Below are 23,944 nucleotides of genomic sequence, written 5' to 3'. Positions count from 1 at the left end.
CCCACACCACCACACCTGTCCCTAACTTTACCCTTAAACTTACCCACACCACCACACCTGTCCCTAACTTTACCCTTAAACTTACCCACACCACCACACCTGTCCATAACTTTACCCTTAAACTTACCCATACCACCACACCTGTCCCTAACTTTACCCTTAAACTTACCCATACCACCACACCTGTCCCTAACTTTACCCTTAAACTTACCCACACCACCACACCTGTCCCTAACTCTACCCTTAAACTTACCCACACCACCACAACTGTCCTTAACTTTACCCTTAAACTTACCCACACCACCACACCTGTCCCTAACTTTACTCTTAAACTTACCCATACCACCACACCTGTCTCTAACTTTACCCTTAAACTTACCCACACCACCACACCTGTCTCTAACTTTACCCTTAAACTTACCCACACCACCACACCTGTCTCTAACTTTACCCTTAAACTTACCCATACCACCACACCTGTCCCTAACTTTACCCTTAAACTTACCCATACCACCACACCTGTCTCTAACTTTACCCTTAAACTTACCCATACCACCACACCTGTCCCTAACTTTACCCTTAAACTTACCCATACCACCACACCTGTCCCTAACTTTACCCTTAAACTTACCCATACCACCACACCTGTCCCTAACTTTACCCTTAAACTTACCCACACCACCACACCTGTCCCTAACCCTACCCTTAAACTTACCCACACCACCACACCTGTCCCTAACTTTACTCTTAAACTTACCCATACCACCACACCTGTCTCTAACTTTACCCTTAAACTTACCCACACCACCACACCTGTCTCTAACTTTACCCTTAAACTTACCCATACCACCACACCTGTCTCTAACTTTACCCTTAAACTTACCCACACCACCACACCTGTCCCTAACTTTACCCTTAAACTTACCCATACCACCACACCTGTCTCTAACTTTACCCTTAAACTTACCCATACCACCACACCTGTCCCTAACTTTACCCTTAAACTTACCCACACCACCACACCTGTCCCTAACTTTACCCTTAAACTTACCCATACCACCACACCTGTCCCTAACTTTACCCTTAAACTTACCCATACCACCACACCTGTCCCTAACTTTACCCTTAAACTTACCCACACCACCACACCTGTCCCTAACTTTACCCTTAAACTTACCCACACCACCACACCTGTCCCTAACTTTACCCTTAAACTGACCCATACCACCACACCTGTCCCTAACTTTACCCTTAAACTTACCCACACCACCACATCTGTCTCTAACTTTACCCTTAAACTTACCCACACCACCACACCTGTCTCTAACTTTACCCTTAAACTTACCCACACCACCACACCTGTCTCTAACTTTACCCTTAAACTTACCCATACCACCACACCTGTCCCTAACTTTACCCTTAAACTTACCCACACCACCACACCTGTCCCTAACTTTACCCTTAAACTTACCCATACCACCACACCTGTCTCTAACTTTACCCTTAAACTTACCCATACCACCACACCTGTCCCTAACTTTACCCTTAAACTTACCCACACCACCACACCTGTCCCTAACTTTACCCTTAAACTTACCCATACCACCACACCTGTCCCTAAATTTACCCTTAAACTTACCCATACCACCACACCTGTCCCTAACTTTACCCTTAAACTTACCCACACCACCACACCTGTCCCTAACTTTACCCTTAAACTTACCCACACCACCACACCTGTCCCTAACTTTACCCTTAAACTTACCCACACCACCACACCTGTCCCTAACTTTACCCTTAAACTTACCCACACCACCACACCTGTCCCTAACTTTACCCTTAAACTTACCCACACCACCACACCTGTCCCTAACTTTACCCTTAAACTTACCCACACCACCACACCTGTCCCTAACTTTACCCTTAAACTTACCCACACCACCACACCTGTCCCTAACTTTACCCTTAAACTTACCCATACCACCACACCTGTCTCTAACTTTACCCTTAAACTTACCCACACCACCACACCTGTCCCTAACTTTACCCTTAAACTTACCCACACCACCACACCTGTCCCTAACTTTACCCTTAAACTTACCCATACCACCACACCTGTCCCTAACTTTACCCTTAAACTGACCCATACCACCACACCTGTCCCTAACTTTACCCTTAAACTTACCCATACCACCACACCTGTCCCTAACTTTACCCTTAAACTTACCCACACCACCACACCTGTCCCTAACTTTACCCTTAAACTTACCCATACCACCACACCTGTCTCTAACTTTACCCTTAAACTTACCCACACCACCACACCTGTCCCTAACTTTACCCTTAAACTTACCCACACCACCACACCTGTCCCTAACTTTACCCTTAAACTTACCCACACCACCACACCTGTCCCTAACTTTACCCTTAAAGGTCCTGTTCTTCGTGATCCCATTTTTCAAACTTTAGTTAGTGTGTAATGTTGCTGTTAGAGCATAAATAATACCTGTAAAATTATAAACCTCAAAGTTCAATGCCAAGCGAGATATTTTAGTTAACAGAAGTTCCCTTTCAAAGTCTACAGCGAACGGCCAGTTTGGACGACATCCCTGTACTTCCTGCTTTACTGACGTCAGTAGAACAGTTTGTTGACTAACCTCCGCCCACAAGAATACGCGAAAAAGGGGCCTTTGTTTGGCCTTCAGGGGCTGTACTTTGAGCGCATGCATCTCCCCGTTATGGTAAGAGGCGTGACCTTTCCGGGCAACGTGTGCTAAGCTGCTGTCCAATCACAACACGGGAACCGCTGGCACAATCAGAACTCGTTACGTATTTCTGAAGGAGGGACTTCATAGAACAGGGAAATCTTTCAAGCCGTTTTGAGGACAGTGAGAACAGCGGTATACAGATCAGTAAATTGTGTGAAAAATACGTTTTTTTTTACACGCGAAACATGAACACATGTTATATTGCACACTGTAAACACAGACAAAGCTTCAAAAAAACACAGGAAAAACGGGACCTTTTAACTTACTCATACCCACTAGAACAATGTAATATATTTTGTTGACTTGTGTACTTACATAATCCCAAATGTTCCCAAGAATGTTTAAATCCAGAGAAATAAGCAATTTACTCACCCTTGTTATTAGTTACCCTTGATTTCCAGATTTATTTTGTAGAAACCATGGAAACACCAAATACGCTTTAATATATGATGTGTTTTTTTAGACAGATGAGCAGCTGTTTGGATCATTAATCGACAGAACACTTATCATTGTTATTCAGCTCAACACATTCAGTCTTATTGTTTACATCTGGTTTTCATGATTTACCGCGAGTAATGTTTTACCATGCCTATATCGATCTAACTCACTGCAGTGTGAACAAGTGTCTCATTGTCGCCGCCAAGCACAGAGCATAACATAACTTTGTAAACAACACGACACACTCAATGTGTCTAATATGATAACACATGAAACATACACATGTGCAGAAGAAGAGGAAGTGCTCGTCTATGGCATAATAAAAGCTCCCGTGAAATCAAGGCGTCATCACGCATTTGTTTTGAATAAGTGACCTCTAGTGGCGAAAAATTACATATTGTGGCTTTAAGTAAAAACATCTTTTGCAAACAGCTACAAGTCAGTCTCTAGAAAATAAGTGTGTGTATATGTATAAATTTGCTTGCGTTTATAGCCTAGGTATCATGGTACAGTTCTTGACTGATTTTCAAACCCTGGTTAAGGCCCTGGAATTCACTTACTTTAAGGCAGTTGAGGAAGTTTGAGGTAGGAGGTTGAGAGAGGTCTGCCTCTCGTTTTTGGCACTGCTGGAAGAAGCGGTTCAGGTGGGGGTCCTGCAAAAATGTCCATGGGAATTATGAGATCATAAAATATAAACAAGATAGAAGTACATTTTCATCTGAGACCGTGGCTCTTTTCAACCTGAGTATAAACTGTAGAAAGCACCACAGTGGACACTTTGAAGATCTGCTTCCCCCCATCGACCCACTTCACATCGGAGCCGTTCTGCAAAGAAACATGAACAAATATATATATTTTTGTAATAATAATATTTAAAAAATATATTATAATATATAAATATAATAATTTTATTATTATTTGTCTTTAGGACAGAAAAAACAGGAGTTTTGAAATATTGCCAGACACAAGGTCAAAAGTGTTGTACAAATCTCTCTTAATCATGAGAGTCATGCACTCAAAAATTATTCTAGGTGTTTGCTGAGTTTATTTAAATAAAATAAGTTAGTTTTTGACTTAATTGTCATTTACACTCAATTGAATTATGTTACTCCTGGTGTGATCTCATTAACTTAGGGTGAATTTTACTCATCAGTGCAATTAACCCAGTTTAAGTGCAAATAAATCAGTTCAACTGTGTGGAAATAGGTGTCATAATTATATTAAGTTAGGCCAACAAGCTATTTTTTTTTGAGTGTGGGTGTGTTTTGGGCGTAACGTGCAATAAACCAATCAGAGTCTCATCTCCCATTCCCTTTAAAAGCCAGTTGCGCTTGTACCATGGCGGATTCACTATTTACATGGAGGAATTTGCGAGCGGAAAGACTGAATGCTTCTCCTTTTATTTTTAATATTAATAAATGTGTGTGTGCCGCTGTGCATCCCTGTGTGTGTAATAATCAGTGTACGCTCGTTGTGCACCGCCTATAGGCTCATATTACTAAAACGCCCTTTAAATAACACAAAAAATATTGACTTTAGAGCAGGTTTGTGTTGGTCAATGGTGCAGTCGTTTTCAGTTCCTCAAAATAGCAACACGCCAACAATGCTCCTGAACACACCTGGTTTTCAGACCAGCACACCCATGGGCGAACAGATGGGCACGAGTGCATTTTCTATTTAAACAATGTGGCGCTGGACGTGAAAATGAGAACTGCGTCAGGCTGAAACTAGCAAAAAACAATTGCATGTCGCCTGGCGTCACATTGCACCGGGTGTATGAAAGAGCCCTTAAAGTTGTGAAGATTCTTTTGTTTCCTGGTCCACACTTCCTGTTTCTACAGCTACTGATTCTCATCATTTGTTTCTATTTAACCTTCATTATCTCTGTAGCCGTCTTCTTCCTTTGTTTACTGGCAAGTCCTATCATAAGAATGTTCATGAGTTGGATGTACTTTGTACATGCAGGTATTTGTTAAGTTCTTGTTTGTCTTCACAAATTAATGTACAGTATATTCTGAGTTCTAGTTTATATGACATATAAAACTGTATTTATCTTTAGTCTACATTCATCATCATCATAATCACACTTATATCTCTTTTTCTGATTGTTTATATACGTTTCTGAATTCTTGTGCTCACTTTGGTGGATGAAGGCTCTTTAATGAGTAGATATCCAACAGGCAAAGTGCAAGCGACTGGAATGCTGAAATCCTGAGAGGTAATACGGCCATCCTTCAGAAGAGGAAGCCACGCATAACCCACTGTAACATAAATCAACACAGTGCACACAAACAAAGTGTCAGAGCGCTACAGAATTTCAACATGCACAGCATTGAATAATTGGGCTTGATGTGCATCTCTGTCCCAGATGGTTGATAGCTGATACCTGGAGTTTCAAGAGCCTCTTTCTTCTTAGAGCTGGTCTTGGCATTGATGTCACAGGTCACATGATAGAAGGAGAAGAGTAAATGGTGTTTCTCATGAAGATGTGTGGGCAGCTCAATCTTGACCTGATCAAACACATCACAACACACATTAAAGTACCGCCAACCTTCCTCTGAACGTAACGGTGCTGACCTACAACGCTTCTGAAGCACATTTGAAGATTTTGCAAACAACCTCATCATAAAAATCTGGGTTCTGTGAATGGTGCAGAACTGTGGAACAGGCAGCCGTGGTGTAAACTGGACCTCCTGGCTTTCCATAGATGCACTGTGGAAATTGATGAAGAACATGAGTCAAATTCTAAAGCAGATGTTGATGGAAAGTGATGGGAATATTGTGTTATGTAACCTTGAGCGGCTTGGCGTGTTCTTCGTCGGAGCTTCTGAACTCCACGTAAACTGCGATGTTCCGAGCCTAGCGAATAAAAAAGGAGCATAGCATGACCACACACTGCATGTTGAATGAATGAGGAGTAGAAAACTCTAAAGAACACATTTGAATCCTTGATAAAACCATAAGCATTTTCAGCATTTTCATTTGCTCCTCAGGAGCACCAGCCGTACAAAAGGTAAAACTTAGCTGTGGTGTAAAATATTTGAGCCAGTATTGCACCAGTAAAAAATTGTTTCACTGTAAAATCCAACAGTGATTCTAACTAACACTTTTAGCTAACTTTACTTAATGTCTTATCTTAATTGTACAAATCTGTACTATTCACATACTATACCTTATTCACTCAGAAAACCCAAGTTACGATCAATTGATTGGTTTAAGTGCCATTTTGATCAGTGTTCCCTTTGGTTGGGCGCTTGAAACATTCATATTATTATAACTATCTTCCTATTGATGCAGCTTTGCAACAATAAACCAAAGTTATTTGGTTTCAAAGGAAGAGAAGTAGGTTGCTATTAAAAGTTGACCTAGCTTCTGACTGAATAATTAACTATAGTTATTAATGATTTAGTCAAAAATTAGGTAACCTTTTAAAAGCAACCTACACTCACCTAAAGGATTATTAGGAACACCTGTTCAACTTCTCATTAATGCAATTATCTAATCAACCAATCACATGGCAGTTGCTTCAATGCATTTAGGGGTGTGGTCCGGGTCAAGACAATCTCCTGAACTCCAAACTGAATGTCAGAATGGGAAAGAAAGGTGATTTAAGCAATTTTGAGCGTGGCATGGTTGTTGGTGCCAGACGGGCCGGTCTGAGTATTTCACAATCTGCTCAGTTACTGGGATTTTCACGCACAACCATTTCTAGGGTTTACAAAGAATGGTGTGAAAAGGGAAAAACATCCAGTGTGCGGCAGTCCTGTGGGCGAAAATGCCTTGTTGATGCTCGAGGTCAGAGGAGAATGGGCCGACTGATTCAAGCTGATAGAAGAGCAACTTTGACTGAAATAACCACTCGTTACAACCGAGGTCTGCAGCAAAGCATTTGTGAAGCCACAACACGCACAACCTTGAGGCGGATGGGCTACAACAGCAGAAGACCCCACCGGGTACCACTCATCTCCACTACAAATAGGAAAAAGAGGCTACAATTTGCACGAGCTCACCAAAATTGGACAGTTGAAGACTGGAAAAATGTTGCCTGGTCTGATGAGTCTCGATTTCTGTTGAGACATTCAGATGGTAGAGTCAGAATTTGGCGTAAACAGAATGAGAACATGGATCCATCATGCCTTGTTACCACTGTGCAGGCTGGTGGTGGTGTTGTAATGGTGTGGGGGATGTTTTCTTGGCACACTTTAGGCCCCTTAGTGCCAATTGGGCATCGTTTAAATGCCACGGCCTACCTGAGCATTGTTTCTGACCATGTCCATCCCTTTATGACCACCATGTCCCCATCCTCTGATGGCTACTTCCAGCAGGATAATGCACCGTCACAAAGCTTGAATCATTTCAAATTGGTTTCTTGAACATGACAATGAGTTCACTGAACTAAAATGGCCCCCACAGTCACCAGATCTCAACCCAATAGAGCATCTTTGGGATGTGGTGGAACGGGAGCTTCGTGCCCTGGATGTGCATCCCACAAATCTCCATCAACTGCAAGATGCTATCCTATCAATATGGGCCAACATTTCTAAAGAATGCTTTCAGCACCTTGTTGAATCAATGACACATAAAATTAAGGCAGTTCTGGAGGCGAAAGGGGGTCAAACACAGTATTAGTATGGCGTTCCTAATAATCCTTTAGGTGAGTGTATAATGCAAGCATGTATCAAAATGTATTAGTTTACAAATAATGTACTATGGTGAAATTGTTTTGTGTATACTATTTCCTCACCTTTGCAAAACTCTTTTGGCTGTCATACTTGAGGTGTTTGGGGTAGATATAGATGTGATTCTTGTAGACTCTGTAAGGTTGGGCAAACTTAGATGAGTCCTGCAGGAACTCGTCTATCTCCACTGTAGGAGCATGTAAGCCGCAGTCCTCAAACGGCCTCAGAGCAACATATGAGGACGTCACGCAATCTGAGAAACATGCATGTAAGTGAGTGTGTGGGGACACCATAGCAGGCAAGTATACAATAAGCTGTTTAAAGGGTTAGTTCACCAAAAAATGAAAATTAGCCCATGATTTACTCACCCTCAAGCCATTCTAGGTGTATTTGACTTTTTTCTTTCAGATGAATACAATTGGAGTTATATTAAAAAATGTCCTGGCTAATCCAAGCTTTATAATGGCAGTGAATGGCAGCCCAAAATCTGAAGCCCAAAAAAGTGCATTCATCCATTATAAAAGTCCAATCAATACGGCTCCGGGGGGTTAATAAAGGCCTGAGGCGAATCGATGGGTTTGTGTAAGAAAAAATATCCATATTTCAAACTTTATAAAGTTAAATATCTAGCTTCCGCCAGGCCGCCTTCTCTATTCAACTAACAAAGTGTATTGAGAGCTCTCACAGTTCAAAACGCTTTTTCCGTAAAAACAAAACAACAGTTCACTGCCATTATAAAGCTTGGTTGTATTTGAATGAAAGAAGAATGTCATATAAACCTAGGATGGCTTGAGGGTGAGTAAATCATGGGCTAATTTTCATTTCTGGGTGAACTATCCCTTTAAGTGTTACGTACACAAAACCTAATAATATTTATGAGTAAAATTGTATTTTTGCTTCAGTTCAGCTCCAAATGTGAGGATGCTTGCAGTATTAGAAGAACGTACTGGGGCATTCCAAGGGGACGCAGTCCACATTTATTTCAAGGTTTCCAGGGATGGTCTGGAGTTTACTGGCCTTCTCTGCCCTGTGAACAATGCTTTATTTTACTGAGGTTATTTATGATCACATGCTGTTCATGAGTGTGACTGAAGAGTCTGTACCTCCTGTACTCTGTGATGAGTTTGATGAGATCTTCTGTGGAAATCTTGTTGCTTTCCTGTTTGAAGAGAGGAGAGAAACGACATTCCCTGTCCACTGTGCCCTGGTTGTCCTTAAATACTGACCTGGAATATACAGAAGGAAGAAATGTTATGATTGAAATCATTTTAAATGAAATAAACTGTTAATAGTGTAAGAGCCGGGTCACATATGAACAGTTTCAGCAGTTTATATGTGTTTTGCCAATGCTGAAGCACCAGGGCATGGAAAAAAAACTCCCATTGGGATTCACTTACCTTACAGACCAGGCAAAAGGCATTCGGTACTTTCCAAGTTTGCTACAGAATTGCTTATTGGATTTCAACACCTTTTGGACAGTCTACAACAAGCACAGAAATTGAATTTCAATGTACTACCAACCCAAATCTCCATACAACTACATACTTAGATCATGCTTAAATCACTATTCGGTGACACATATAAAACTGTTTAAATGCCATTACATTAGTGACATTTAGTGACAACGGCAAGAAACTGATGATTGTGCTTTTCTCAGACCTTACGTTTTATCAGTGATTTTTAATCAACTAGTTTTCGGGCCCTATTTGGGGGGTAAAATGTGTGTGTTTTTTGGCAGGGTTGCCTGCTAAAATTCGCATTCCTGGGTCTAAATATCACATAATTGGGGCCGCTTCAACCCGCCAACATGGAAAAACAGCCCGCGGGAAAACCGCAGACTTGGCAACACAGTGCAGTTGAGTTCTGTTGACATTTGACAACTAACGTTATGCGTCGCTCCGTTGTTCTGATTGGTTGTAGGTCTATCCAATTGAGGTCTTTCCTGGTTCGGTTGAAACACGCCCCATAATCACAGCCCAACGGAGCAGATCAGACTCATATTCTGACTAGAATTGAGTATGACGACGTCAGGCTACTTACTGCTATTTGCAGTAATGACGAATGAAATTGGCTAATTATTTGACCAATCGTGGCAATACACACATGTATTTAAACTGACTCGTCAGGTTGAGGGTGTCGATATTCCACCATGTAAATATCGAATCCGCCATGGCGCGAGTGCAACTGGCTTTTAAAGGGAATGGGAGATGAGAATCTGATTGGTTTATTGCACGTTACGCCCCAAAACACACTCATGACTCATTAAGAGACGAAGTACAACACTTTTGGACCATGCGTCTGGCACGTGACGGTTTTTTCCGTCATTAAACTAGCAAAAGGTGATTCGGACCATACACTTAGATCGTTAAAATAGGGCCCTTGAAGTGATTTTAGTGGATATATTTATATATATATGAAGTCAGTTCTCCTGAAGTTCACACAAGTCTCCTAGTAGAGTAACCCCAAGTGTAGCTAATCAAATAAACTACAGAGATGTTTCATGACCGAGGATGGTTTCATTTTGTTTAGCTGGTTTTTATAACTCTAAACATAGCAAAGTACTTTTTGTGATGTTATGCTTTTAAAATTTGCTTGTGGCATCTTTTCTTAAAATATATTATATTGATTTGATATTATTTTATCTAATGCAATGGCATTCAGTCAAGTTCAGACAATGGTCCAACAGGGATGATCAGAGATACTTGTAATGGTTATTAAATATAACATTGGGAAAAAAAACTAAGAACACACCTCGCCTATTTCACATGAACATGCGCTTAAATACTTAGTCTTTGACACTTCAAATATATAAAGAAAATAGTTTAAAAAAATACATGAATGCATTTATCAGACACTTTTATTCAATGCTACGTACAATAGAAAATATCTAAATGAAATACCTTGCTGGAATCTGTGTTTTTAATGTAGGGTTCTGTACCACTGGAAATATTTCCCATCAAAACTTTCTCCACCCGTGCCACCATCACAATGTCTGTGTGCGGGTTCATAACGGAAAAAATTGCCTGCAGAAATGATCAACCATGTAAACCACATAAACACATGAACATAGATCTAAACCATGTGACCCTGACACTTATCTCCAGTTTCACAGACATGGCTTAAAATATTTGAGCAACTTGCACTGACACATCTTATAACATCAATTATGTCAATGCCATTGTTTTGTCATGTTTTTGTTTCTAAGGCATGTTTATAAAAGCTACTTCAATGACCTAATTAAACTAAGGCTTAATCTAAACCTTGTCTGTGAAACAGGGCCATATATTCTTATATCCAAAGGGCACTTGTATTGTTACATGTTTGGGGAAGTGCAGCCAGTTCTCCAAGTCTGGGCTTAATTGGCAGTCTTCTGTTTTCTTCTCTACAGGTGAGGCGAGTCCATTTTCCTGCGGAGAACCGTTACCACCATCCAACCCTTGATCTCCTGGATTAGCTGAACTACTGAGCATTTGCCGCACAACCTCGTGGTTTAGGTCCACATGGAAGTCAGCGGAAACCTTCCTGCCCTCTCGAATGTCCAGAAGAGAAATCGACACAAAGAAAGGCTCGATCTGAGGAGAGACAGCAGAGTTCACTCAGTCAGCTGAAGTATAATTGATCAATCTGCCTATATGGTTCAAAACCTATTTCAAAGTTTGCGTTCTCAAGCCACCAAACACTGTTGCCATGCAAATTAACGGCCAGAACGCATTGAGAGTTTTCTATTTTGGTTGAAAATGGTGTTGTGTAAGTGGAACGTATATAATTCAATCAAAAACCAAAAACGTACTTTAGCTGGACAATGCATTTTTTTCTAGAGCAGCTGTTTCCTATTGTGTAAAGCTGTGTTGAAACAATCTGTATTGTAAAAAGCACTATATAAATGAAGGGGACTTGACTGTATGAGTGCATACTCCTAAGTTTATAAACCTCTTTGCAGAATTTATATAAATATAAGAGAAAAAAAAGATCTTAATTTTTGTATTTAGTACTGCCCTGCAGAAACAAGACAGTTACATATTTCCCACAAGACAAAATAAGAACATTTACATCATGAAGTTGACATCTTGGTTTCAATATAGTGTGTAGCTTTCTTTAGAATCAATGAATGTTTGTACACTGTGTAATGTTTAAGTCCTTCAATTGTCCTAAGTGCGAAAAGCTGGATCTCAAAATGTTTCGCCGTCATCATTCGGTTTGAGCTCACCCAACAATGGCTACAAATTTAGAGATTTTAAAAATGTGCAGTCTCCACCTTATTCCGACGTCCCATGATGCTTTGCGTGAACTATGGGTGTAACTTCTTTTAAACTGTAAACAATCAGTGAAAGGCTCGCTCTATGAATGCAATAATATGTATATTTTTAAAACTGGGTACAATGAGATGACTATTCTACTCACCCTTCAACTATTGAACATTAAAAGGACATTAAAAAAAGTAAAAGCATCAACAAGGTACTTCTAACAGACCACGAATAACCCCAAAAGCGCCACAGCAAAAACGGACAGGTTAAATATCACTGTAGTAATATCTGTTTTATGTAACATACGTTGCCTTAATCAAAAAGGTTCATTAATTTCAGCATTACGTGACACAGTCATTTCTGTCATTTTAACAGAATTTACCTGTGAAACCTGGAAAGAGAAGGGAGGATTTGAGGAGAAAAACGAGAGATTCTTTGCGCATTCCAGTGAATTATTAATGGGATATATCGTAAATTAAATCGGGAGAACAGACCACAAATATGCAGTATATGTTGTAATTTTTCATTCTGTTACAGCGGAATGCAAGGGAAAAAAAATAATAATCATGAGGAAAAGAAAGCAGCGACTGAAAAGAGCTCTTGCCATAGATATTGTTATAACGTCGCGTTAAAATACCATGATTTCTGAAAATAAAACATGAAGGAAAATTGACAGCTCATTCAGTCAAACTGATTTGTAGGGCAACCTTATGATTTGAAATGATTCGTTTCAGTCTTTTTGAATGGAAGTTCCCCGAACCGGAAGTGCCACCCATAATTCAAAACGCAGTCGGCTCGTCAGGAATAAGGTGGATACTACTGATTTGTTTTTAAATGATAAAGATCAAATGCAGTCAACAGTGTATGAGGCTTGTTTTAGCACAACTTAAGGTGTGTGTGTTAAAAAGGATATGCCATCATACATTAGTAATTGGCTCAGTGTCAGCCTCGTTGATGCAGCCCTGCAGAGTGAGGTTGAGTGAGCGACAGGAGATCATCAGTCTCCTCCCAAGTTTCTCGTCAAATGGCTGGACAGTAGAATCCCCATACTCCGTCCTGGGACTCCGCAAAACCTTTAACATAAAGCATTTGCAAAAAACCCAAACAATGTCATTTATTCATGAAACAGAAAGAAACTCAGTTGTGCAGATCACACACAACTAGTTGGTAGTGCCAAGACAAACTGCATAAAGATATGAGATATGTGCTGTTTTTCTGGAGACATACGGGAATATCAGGGTCCAGGGAGAACAGGTTTAGTCTTTCCTCTCCTCTGGCAGCTCTCGAGCCCTCCTCATTCTCAGAAATATACTGAAAAAATACAACATTACAGTTAATTATGTTTTATACGCTTATGACACACCATTAATGTATTGTTTATGACTTTAAATGTTGGGTGTTTTGAACAGAGAAAGAGAGACTCAAGGGATCATGAACTGCATTTTTATGTTTAAATTGATGAGGTGCATTTATAATTTTAGCAGGATTTTTACATTAAAATGTCAAAATTCAAAAATAAAAAGCCATTTTATAATAAGTAGAATGTGGAACTCTTTTAACTCTTTCCCCTGCCATTGACTGAATTTTCTGGCTGCATGTTTTCACTGTTATGTAGTGGGCGCTTTTATGCATCTTCTGTATCTCCAGATCAAAACACAGGAGAAGAAGCAGCAGAAACAAGCAATAGAAGCACACTACCACATTTCCTCAGCTTTTTGTTCAAAATGTTGCTTTTTTTAATGACACGTACACACATTCCAGTGTTGATAAAAAAATAATGCATAAAGCTAGAGTAAAAAGGGGCTCTGTTCTTTCTTTTGATATATTGTATATTCAGATATTGAAAATGAACGAAAATGCTGGCGCTGGCTGTCAAAAAAAACAAAACAGGTGGGGAAAGAGTACATTTTTTTATGGTGGTTTTACTATTAACAGCTGCCAAGATAAAGTATTCATGAAAATTATTGATTATAGTATTATATTTCTATATTTGCATAAATTAAGCATTGTAACCGATCACAGTCATGTCTGTGCAGGCAGTCTTATACTGATGTATTCATCCCGTATGTAATAAAAACCAGGAAGTAGAAAAAAAGGTGTTTTGGCAGCTTGGTTTCACTAAAAGCTATTTTTGAGTTCTGAAACTTGCAGCATGTTTTAATAGAACAATGATATCATTAGATAAATTCAGGCTCATTTCCTTTTTCAGAAAGAGGGTGTATTGATGTCATGTGCCTAGTTGGATATAACAAGACAGAATTACAAAAAATTACCTTGGCCAGTTCAGGGTGGATTCCATTTTCAGTCGTTTCCTCATTTTCATTTTCATGGACAGGGACATGACTCAACGACGTATCAATGATCTCTAAAACAACAACAACAAAGAAACATTTTAGTTGAAAATGCAATAAAGTAAACAAATGCAAATACTTTGGGCCAGATTTACAAACAGCTTGCACCAGCGCAAGCAAACCCTCTTTTGGCGGTAAAAAATTATTCACTAAAGACACGCAGTTATAAATTAGTGCTGAAATGATGTGGACAGTTATTTTTGCAGCTGACTTTATTGTATATGCATTTGTAGGAGTTTCCCTTTCAGCAAAATTCATGGGAGGAGAGTATTGAAATGAATCATGCAAGATGATTTACTGGTGTTTGCGCCATTATTTACCGCCTAATAAACACATACATTTACACTATTAGTTAATACAATATGTTATTAAGGAATTAATACATGACATTTAATTAATAGCTATTCATAAATTACTAAATCTATTAATCATATAGACTCTTTATTAGTTGCTGATGCAGTAATCATTAATGAATGGTTTAGTTCTTCATGAGTCATACATTAACACATGATTATCTGTGCATTAGTTCAGCATGAGTTAATAGTGCACCTCTATTGTAAAGTGTTACCGAAGTTCCTTCAATTCTTTTACCTCAGGGTACCAGCTAAAGAATTTAAAGTATGAGAATTTTCCAAAATAACATTGTGTAAATTAGAGGGGGCTTGTCAGCTGAAGAATTTGTGAGAATTAGAGCCATTTTAAGAACATTTTACACAGTAACCGCAGTAAATTTTCAATGGGAGGTGCGGCAGGTGGCAAAATGGCACAGTTTGCCAAAAAAAACGTTCAGGAAAATCCTACTTTGCTGCGCACTACAGCACACACCACAAAAGAGAGGAAAAAAGATTACTTTATTCCAACCTATCAAACTGCATTTAGCTTTTATGTGATTAAAACAATGTGTAGGAGAACAGAATACTCTGTTGCCTTTATTATCTTCTAAATATTCATATAATCAGGGCTACATTATCTGAGACTTCCAAAGGATGCTGTGCATTGAGTGTCTATCATGGAAAAAATACTTACATGAGAAATATTTTTAGCTAAAGGAAGATACAGTATTGGAGAGTATAAGAGAGAAAAAAAACAAGCGATGCAATGCAGCTGAGTGCTACTCTGCAATTCTTCGGAAATCAGTTTTATCTATACTCTTTATATTAATCGGTCACTTCCATGATTCACGCAGATTCAAAGATGCCCCCCACAAATCTGACACTGTTGTTCATTAAAACAATAAATCCAAAAGTATCAAATTTGGAGCAGTTGATGATATTTATAAGGCCAAAAAGTAAGATGAAAGCTTGTGATATAAATCAGATTAGGAATGACATAAAATGCATATAAATATCACTTGTCACTCTATATCGGCCAATAAAATTAAGATGGTATTTAAATGCTTAGTTTTATGACCAAAGCTCTGTATTTTTTATTGTGTGGGGCTAAACATATAATGCAATGCAATAAAATAATGTCTGAGAGATGTGCTAATAAACATTCCTCAAAAGTTTTCTAAACAAAATATGTATGGATAATCAAGTAAACCTTCATTTCCAGTCCAGTAAGTGTTCATCTTGAAATATTACTAACCATATAAAAGTTATTATGTTTACTTAGTAAATCAGTAAAGATTTCACAGCAAAAGGAGGAGTAAACAACAACCTGAAGGGGAACATTTTTAGAAGAACATTTTGTTTCTGATGAGCTGTATAAGCGGCAGACCAATCACAACAGACTGAGCCGTCTGACCAATCAGAGCGGAGTAATAATAATAATAATAATAATTCCTTACATTTATATAACTTTATGAATCGGCGAGAATAGTTTTTGTGTGCAAAAAAACCCTAAATAACGACTTATATAGTGATGACGATTTCAAAACAAGGCATCATGAAGCTTCGAAGCGTTATGAATCAGTGAGTCGATTCAGCGGTTTGGATCGCCAAATTTCAGCAGTTTGACACGCGATCCGAATCATTCGACTCACTGATTCATAACGCTTCGAAGCTTCATGAGGCCGTGTTTTGAAATCGTCATCACTATATAAGTCGGTTTTTAGGGTTTTTTTGCGCACAAAAACTATTCTCGCCGATTCATAAAGTTATTGTAGAACCACTGTAGTGAGATGGACTTTGTAACGACGTCTTTAGTGCCTTTTAAGGGTCTTGAGAGTGAACCGTGCCATTGTGCCAATGGAGGCCTTTCAGAGCCATCAGATTTACACTAAAATATCTTCATTTGTGTCGGAAGATGAACGGAGGTCTGACGGGTGTCGAACGACATGAGGGGAAGTCATTAATGACAGAATTTTCATTTTTGGGTGAACTAACCCTTTAACGTAAAAGATTTTTAAGTTTTGAATTGATCATTTTATTGATTAAAAATTGTTGTTTTCATAGATTGTGCCGTATCTTATCAATGCAAAGCCATCACAAAATGATAAGGATCCCCCCCCCATCTCCTAATATTGACCAAAATCTCACCTTTCATAGGATGTTTTGAAACTTTTGTAGGGCACTGTATGTACAGTCCAATAGACAGCTCTTTCACTAACTGTTGCACTTGTGTATATGAGGACAATGGAGCGATTTGATTTGCTCTTTCTATACTTTACCCACCGTGCTTACTGTCGCTCAGGTCCACACTCTTGCGATCCAGAACCGGGCCCTCTGGAGGACTGATCTGCAGGATGCGTGTTAGAGTGTTGATCCAATCGTCCATGTCTTGCTCGTTCTCGGCAGCCAGGACAAAATACGTCACTTCGTTCATTTTCAACTCAAACGCGTGTTTCCTCAGGCGGTTATTCTGCATGAACCCAAATGAAATAAACCTAAATATTACTCATTAGTCATTGAACGCTGAACTGCTTTAAAAATGTATTTGCACCAACCTGAACCACCCCGGTGCACGAGTCCAGAAAAATACAGCCTTTAGGTTCCTTTGATATTTTCTCATCTTTATAGAAGTTCATGATGTAAGAGTTGTCAGTTAGCTGAGTCAACTGAAAATATCTTCGCTTGAAGGACTGTGAAAGCACAAGCAAGTAACAGGCAATCAGCAAATAGTTTCAGTGATAATGTAGAATTTGTAATGAAAAAATGTATTCCCTCAATAGAAGCATTTGAATTGTATAGTATACAGCTCTGACATAAAATGATCACACATTCAAAAATGACCAGTCAATGTGTTTTAGCACATAGTTTTTTGAGACAATTTCACATCATTGACAATTTGATGAGAAGTGTAATAATGGCCCTTATGACATCTGAGATGGAGTCCGAAAAAAAGCTGCTGGCAAACTCTCTTACCCGAACAGTGATGCTGTTGTTGACAGTGCTGTTAAAGTTCCCTTTATAGAGCCAGCCGGACTTAAAAACGCCGATCCCTCCAGCACCTCCACTACCTGCACCACCTCCTCCTTTAGATGACGACAAAGAGGTTGTGTCCTGCAAAAAAAGTGATATAAAGACAAGAATCAGGAGTCACGTCAAACTTTGACACACCTGCTCATTCTTTATTATTACTATTCTGACTTTCATTTTCTCCACACATCATCTACAATAGGCACATTCATAAAGGCACATGGTCAGCAGATGACACACAGCTTTAGTCGTTCCAACCCAATGACCCCACCATCTCAGTTTGTATCTCTTCCTGCCTTTCAGACATTTCTGTTTGGATGAAGAACATCACCTTCAGCCCGAATTCCTGCTAAAGGGGTTCAACAACACTAACGCCAATCAACACAGCAAGGAACTTGGGAGTAGGGGAGAGCGGGGCACAAACTCGCTTTTTGACTTTCTCAGTTTGTGTAAATCCACTTGGGGTATTTATTTTTTCCCACATTAATTGCACACATGTCTAGTACAATGATGTGGTTTTGTTTCATTAATACAGTGTATACTTTTTTCTTGATTTACCCCGAAAGAATGGAAGTGAAATGTGACAACATGCCCCGTAGGTGGGGTACATTGTAACATGTGGTGGGGCACAATGTAACATGACCAAATAACAGCTTAAAATGTTCTCTGATATAATCAAAAAAATATAGACAAACTAAAATATTTTGTCAACAAAATATAATTATTAACTTTTTAAAATAAAATAATGGCATTTTTTAATCATTAAAAATATAAGCATTTTTGAGTTTGACTACAAACACATCGCTAAATATAGCTATACAGCATAGTTCAAAACATAATAATAATTAATAATTTCTGAACATTAACTCTCAGTCATTATTCACCCTTTTCTCATGGTTTCTCAAAATAATTCATAAAAGTATAGAATATAATAGCGTAGTTCTATTATAGGGGCTCATTGTAACGCAGTGTGAACACACACCCCATCTGCGCAAATGGGATTTAACCCCGGCTCGTGTCTTCTGCTGTTAGATCAGCATTAAAGAACCATCTCAACTGTTAAATTACAGATATAAGATTACAATAATATCGGATTTGTCTTATTTTAAATAAACACAAAAAACAGAGATGAAAACTTAACTTAGGTAAGAAATTTACTTTTGCTATGGTTAAATACATGTTCAGTGATATCTTCCAGAGATTTTTTAATTTTGGAGCAATTTTTTCTCTAAATAATGTTGATATGGCAACTAGTAAATACACTAAGTTTCATCATTCTGGCATGTGTGGAAAGGGTTAAAACATGCGCGTTACAACTAACCCCGCGTTAGGTTGTGCCCCGCGCTCCCCTACATTTTAATATTGTGCGCAGTCATTTTAAAGGGAGAGTTCACCCAAAAACGAAAATTTGACATTTATCTGCTTACCCCCAAGGCATCCAAGATGTAGGTGTCTTCGTTTCTTCAGTAGAACACAAATGAAGATTTTTAACTCAACCGTTGCTGTGTGTCACTCATATAATGCTTGTCAATGGGGTCAAATTCTATAAGAGTAAAAAAAAACATGGACAGACAACTTCAAATTAAACCCTGCGGCTCGTGACGACACATTGATGTCTTAAGACACAAAACAATCGGTTTTTGAGAGAAACCCAACGGTATTTATGCAATTATATCACCTCATATCAGACGAACGCTTCAGCTCTGCAGACTGCCATCACTTCCTGTGAGTGAGGTCAAAATTCCGGCCGGGTCATAGATATATACATAGACACCTCATTAGTGCCTGCGTGGATCGCTCGAATGAGGTGTCTATGTATACATATCTATGACCCGGCCGGAATTTTGACCTCACTCACAGGAAGTGATGGCAGTCTGCAGAGCTGAAGCGTTCGTCTGATATGAGGTGATATAATTGCATAAATACCGTTGGGTTTCTCTCAAAAACCGATTGTTTTGTGTCTTAAGACATCAATGTGTCGTCACGAGCCGCAGGGTTTAATTTGAAGTTGTCTGTGCATGTTTTTTTTACTCTAATAGAATTCGACCCCATTGACAAGCATTATATGAGTGACACACAGCAACGGTTGAGTTAAAAATCTTCATTTGTGTTCTACTGCAGAAACTAAGACACCTACATCTTGGATGCCTTGGGGGTAAGCAGATAAATGTCAAATTTTCGTTTTTGGGTGAACTATCCCTTTAATACTGGAGAACTGCAATGGTGAAGTTTTCTGGCCAGCACATCTAAGCCTCTGCAGATGATTCAGAATGTGACAATCAGCCAAAAAGAGGACCAACATCCCCTCTCTTGGTCTTACTCCACTGACAGTATTGAGATACTCAAGAACACAGAGAACAAACAGCGCTTGATGAAGTGGATATCTACCTACAAATAACTGAATCAATAAGCTACCCTGCTGAAAAATCCAGCATTACTGCTCACCAGCATAAGGTATGTTTTGTATGCTGGGGCCGTACTGACCTCATCTTTGTCCACATCTTCATGGTCGATCTCAAAGGAGTGTGAGGGCAACTTCTCTGCTTTATACAGCTTCCTGTGGGGAGGAGAAGAACAGACTGTCATCCACCAGGATTGGGACAAGAAGAGCAGGAAAGAGACCGTCTTCACTTCCACCGGCTTTTTTGTGGTGCTGCTGATTATGTTTTTAATAATAAAGTTAATGTATATATTATTAATAGCGGAGAAAAGGACTTGTACAACCGTTCATGATATATATTATTACCTTCTGATGTTGTGTTTTCATGTGTTATGGAGACTTTCCATAGACATAATGGTTTTTGTACTGTACAAACTGTATAGCCTCTCCCCTAACCCTGAACCATACCCATTCACACAAAACGTTCTGCATTTTTACAAAAAACTGCACTTAGTATGATTTATAAGCTGTTTTCCTCATGGGGACCACACACACAAGCATTTTTACATTTTCAAATAAGCATCACTTAGTAAGTTTATTAATCCATTTCCCTCATGGGAAGTCTGCTGACTGGTCCCCACGATGTAGGTTAAACAAGTACACACACACACACACACACACACACACACACACACACACACACACACACACACACACACACACACACACACACACACACACACACACACACACACACACACACACACACACACACACATTAGTGCACCAATAAATCCATCCTCCTCTCCTCAAAGAGGTAGTATTTTCCACATCATGTGAGTTTATCACCCCTTTCAGTAAGCTTTATTCTGACAGGACCCCACATACGGGTGTCCTTTCTGCTGCCTGGTTGAGTGCTCTTGTAAACTGAAGCTCTTTGTGTCTGTCCTGGGTGGTAGAGACACTCTGGCAGTTTATTGCAGCACAAACACACAGCACACACATTTTTCTTTCGCCCTACATCACTCTCTGGCCAGCGAATTTGGCGCTGCATTGCGTTTCTCGCTCCTAGTGTTGTTGCTCTAGTGTTATTGGTAGACATTTTGTTAGAAAATTTGATCACAGATGATATTGATTGCTGGTAAAACTAAGATATCAATCTAATTTGACTAGAAATATTTATATTTTTGCTAAAATACTCCATAAAAAGTAACTGCTTTTGGAAAATATTGTCATATAAACTATATATTTAACCAGATAAATGTATCTATATACAATTTAAACTCACTCATACTGCCAAAAAACATAATTCAAATTGGGCAAATAATCAGTTTTCTTGTCCTTAATAAAAAACACTATGCAGACGAAACTGTTTTAAAAATGAACTGTGTTGCGTCACATGATCAACAAGAACTATCAATAATCAAACTCACTAAGGGCCCTATTTTAACGTTCTGAAGCTCATGGCGCAGGTGCACTTAGGCCGTGTCCGAATCCACTTTTGCTGGTTTAACAACAGGAAAAAACTGTCGACGCACCAGGCGCATGGTCTGAAAGTGTTGTACCTCGTCTCTTAATGAGTCATGGGTGTGTTTTGGCCGTAACGTGCAATAAACCAATCAGAGTCTCATCTCCCATTCCCTTTTTGCACTCGCACCATGGTGGATTCACTATTTACATGGAGGAATTTGCTAGCATAAAGACTGAATGCTTCTCCAGAGAGGAATCATTTTAATATTAATATTTAAATATTTGTGTGTGTGCTGCTGCGCATCCCTGTGTGTGTAATAAGAGAGTGTATACGCGTTGTGCACCTGCCTATAATAGGCTCATCTTACCATCACGCCCTTTCAATAACACAAAAAAAAACAACCTGGTCTCATTGCGAAAATGTACCTCTGGCAACGTTTTTGCAAACCTCCAAAATACGTACCAATATGAACATATCTCTGCAGTTTCAAAGTGAAATGAACACTAGAGGCAGTAAAACAGCAAGCACTTTTTATCGTTTTTTTTGTACCATGTAAATGAATACATTTTGGAGTTTGCGTCACTTAACCTGCTCCATATGCTTGGCTTTTTTTATATAACAAGCTTGCTCAGTAGCTCAGCTGGTACAGATTTGTACTTGTAATAATGAAAGCTCAGGTACGAATCCCGTGAAAGACAAGTCATGATAAAAGAGCTCAAAGATGAGTTCACACAAGCTAAAAAGACATGGTTACTATTGTATTTTTGTCACATTTGCTTTTGTTAACACTATCGGGTAGGTTTAGGGTTTAGTGTAGGTGTACGTTAAAAAAACAATGTCACAAAACGTCAGATTGACGCTCATCTGTTCCGGAAAAAAACGAAGCTTTTGGCGCCACCCAGTGGACATTTCACTTTGAAACTGCAGTGATATGTACATATTGGTACGTATTTTGGGGTTTGCAAAAACTTTGCCAGAGGTACATTTTCGCAATGAGACCAGGCTGAAAAAAACGGCACTATTGACTTTAGAGCAGGTTTTTGTTGGTCAATGGCGCAGTCGTTTTCAGTTCCTCAAAAAAGCAACACGCCAACAATGCTCCTGAACACACCTGGTTTTCAGACCAGACACCCAATGGGGAACAAATGGGCAAATCTGGGAACAGAACTAGCAAAAAACACTTGCGTCGCGTCTGGCGTCGCATTGCGCCGGGTGTATGATAGGGCCCAAAGACTGCAGTCAGTTTCTTTTCCACACATCATTCAATTATTATATCCATATGTGGTTCCAGATAAATCATAGATCAGTGAAATCGCTCCAGAAATTCTCTGTCCTGTCTTGCCTGCACTCGAGACGGTGACGTGTGAGCTCCACTGAGTTGTTGCTCCCTAAAGTTGCGCTTCATTTGCATGAAGTGAAATATTTGTTGTCTCTCGATTGGCCTGTAAGTCACCATCTCTCCATTGAAAATGGATGGGATCTGTGTTTGGCTGGCATGTGAACGGGGCGACAGGCTTCTGAAGGACGTCACAAAGGATCCACAAATCACCACTGGGCAATGTCTGGTCCAATCTTGTCCAAGCTAATAAAACAACTAAGGCCAATTCTCTTGGCTGATCAGTCCAGTTCTGTCTTTATCTTTCTGTCTGTGTCTTCTCCCCACATAAAGCTAACAGTTCTCTTGCATATTAAAGTCTGCCTGCTCTGAGTATGACCCTGTCCCCTTGCCTGTCCACCTGTTGCTGATCTGTGAGCCTGGACCACAAAACCAGTCATAAGGGTCAATGTTTTTAATTGAGATTTACACATCATCTGAAAGCTATAAATAAGCTTCATGTATGGTTTGTTAGGACAATATTTGGCAGAGATACAAATATTTGAACATCTGGAATCGGAAGGTGCAAAAAAATCTAAATATTGAGAAAATCTCTTTTAAAGTTGTCCAGATAAAGTCCTTAGCAATGCATATTACAACTAATAATACATGTTTATATATATTACGGTAGGAAATTACTAAATATATTCATGGAACATGATCTTTACTTAATATCCTAATGCTTTTTGGCATAAAAGAAAAATCTATAATTTTGGCCCATACAATGTATTGTTAGCTAATTGCTATTGACACAAATTTACGCATGACTGGTTTTGTGGTTCAGGGTCACATATTGCCTGATCCCCGGTCTGTGTTTCCCTCTGCCCCTAACTGGATATTTGTTCTTGAGTCTTTTTGCTTAACTGCTTCATGATGATT

General features: G+C 39.2%; 1 protein-coding gene across 2 annotated transcripts in view; it reads right to left on the bottom strand.

Moving 5' to 3' along the window:
• Positions 1 to 23,944, bottom strand: part of dock10 (dedicator of cytokinesis 10) — a 162,029-nt gene that overhangs the window by 53,057 nt on the left and 85,028 nt on the right. For both annotated transcript variants that reach the window (XM_079823032.1, XM_079823033.1), the window contains exons 5-23: positions 20,324 to 20,396; positions 17,786 to 17,923; positions 17,368 to 17,502; positions 17,096 to 17,282; positions 14,403 to 14,494; positions 13,357 to 13,440; positions 13,053 to 13,202; positions 11,203 to 11,457; positions 10,786 to 10,908; positions 9,283 to 9,365; positions 8,989 to 9,111; positions 8,833 to 8,912; positions 7,951 to 8,138; positions 6,000 to 6,065; positions 5,826 to 5,918; positions 5,593 to 5,716; positions 5,346 to 5,467; positions 3,948 to 4,031; positions 3,767 to 3,859 (exon numbers count right to left, since the gene is read on the bottom strand). In XM_079823032.1, coding sequence (XP_079679158.1) covers positions 3,767 to 3,859; positions 3,948 to 4,031; positions 5,346 to 5,467; positions 5,593 to 5,716; positions 5,826 to 5,918; positions 6,000 to 6,065; positions 7,951 to 8,138; positions 8,833 to 8,912; positions 8,989 to 9,111; positions 9,283 to 9,365; positions 10,786 to 10,908; positions 11,203 to 11,457; positions 13,053 to 13,202; positions 13,357 to 13,440; positions 14,403 to 14,494; positions 17,096 to 17,282; positions 17,368 to 17,502; positions 17,786 to 17,923; positions 20,324 to 20,396 — 2,293 coding nt within the window. The remainder of the gene's footprint in view (positions 1 to 3,766; positions 3,860 to 3,947; positions 4,032 to 5,345; positions 5,468 to 5,592; positions 5,717 to 5,825; positions 5,919 to 5,999; positions 6,066 to 7,950; positions 8,139 to 8,832; positions 8,913 to 8,988; positions 9,112 to 9,282; positions 9,366 to 10,785; positions 10,909 to 11,202; positions 11,458 to 13,052; positions 13,203 to 13,356; positions 13,441 to 14,402; positions 14,495 to 17,095; positions 17,283 to 17,367; positions 17,503 to 17,785; positions 17,924 to 20,323; positions 20,397 to 23,944) is intronic.

Source organism: Gobio gobio (assembly GCF_949357685.1).
Source record: "Gobio gobio genome assembly, chromosome: 8".
In the NCBI taxonomy this organism is placed as follows: domain Eukaryota; kingdom Metazoa; phylum Chordata; class Actinopteri; order Cypriniformes; family Gobionidae; genus Gobio; species Gobio gobio.
This window is presented reverse-complemented; position numbering and strand designations above follow the sequence as displayed.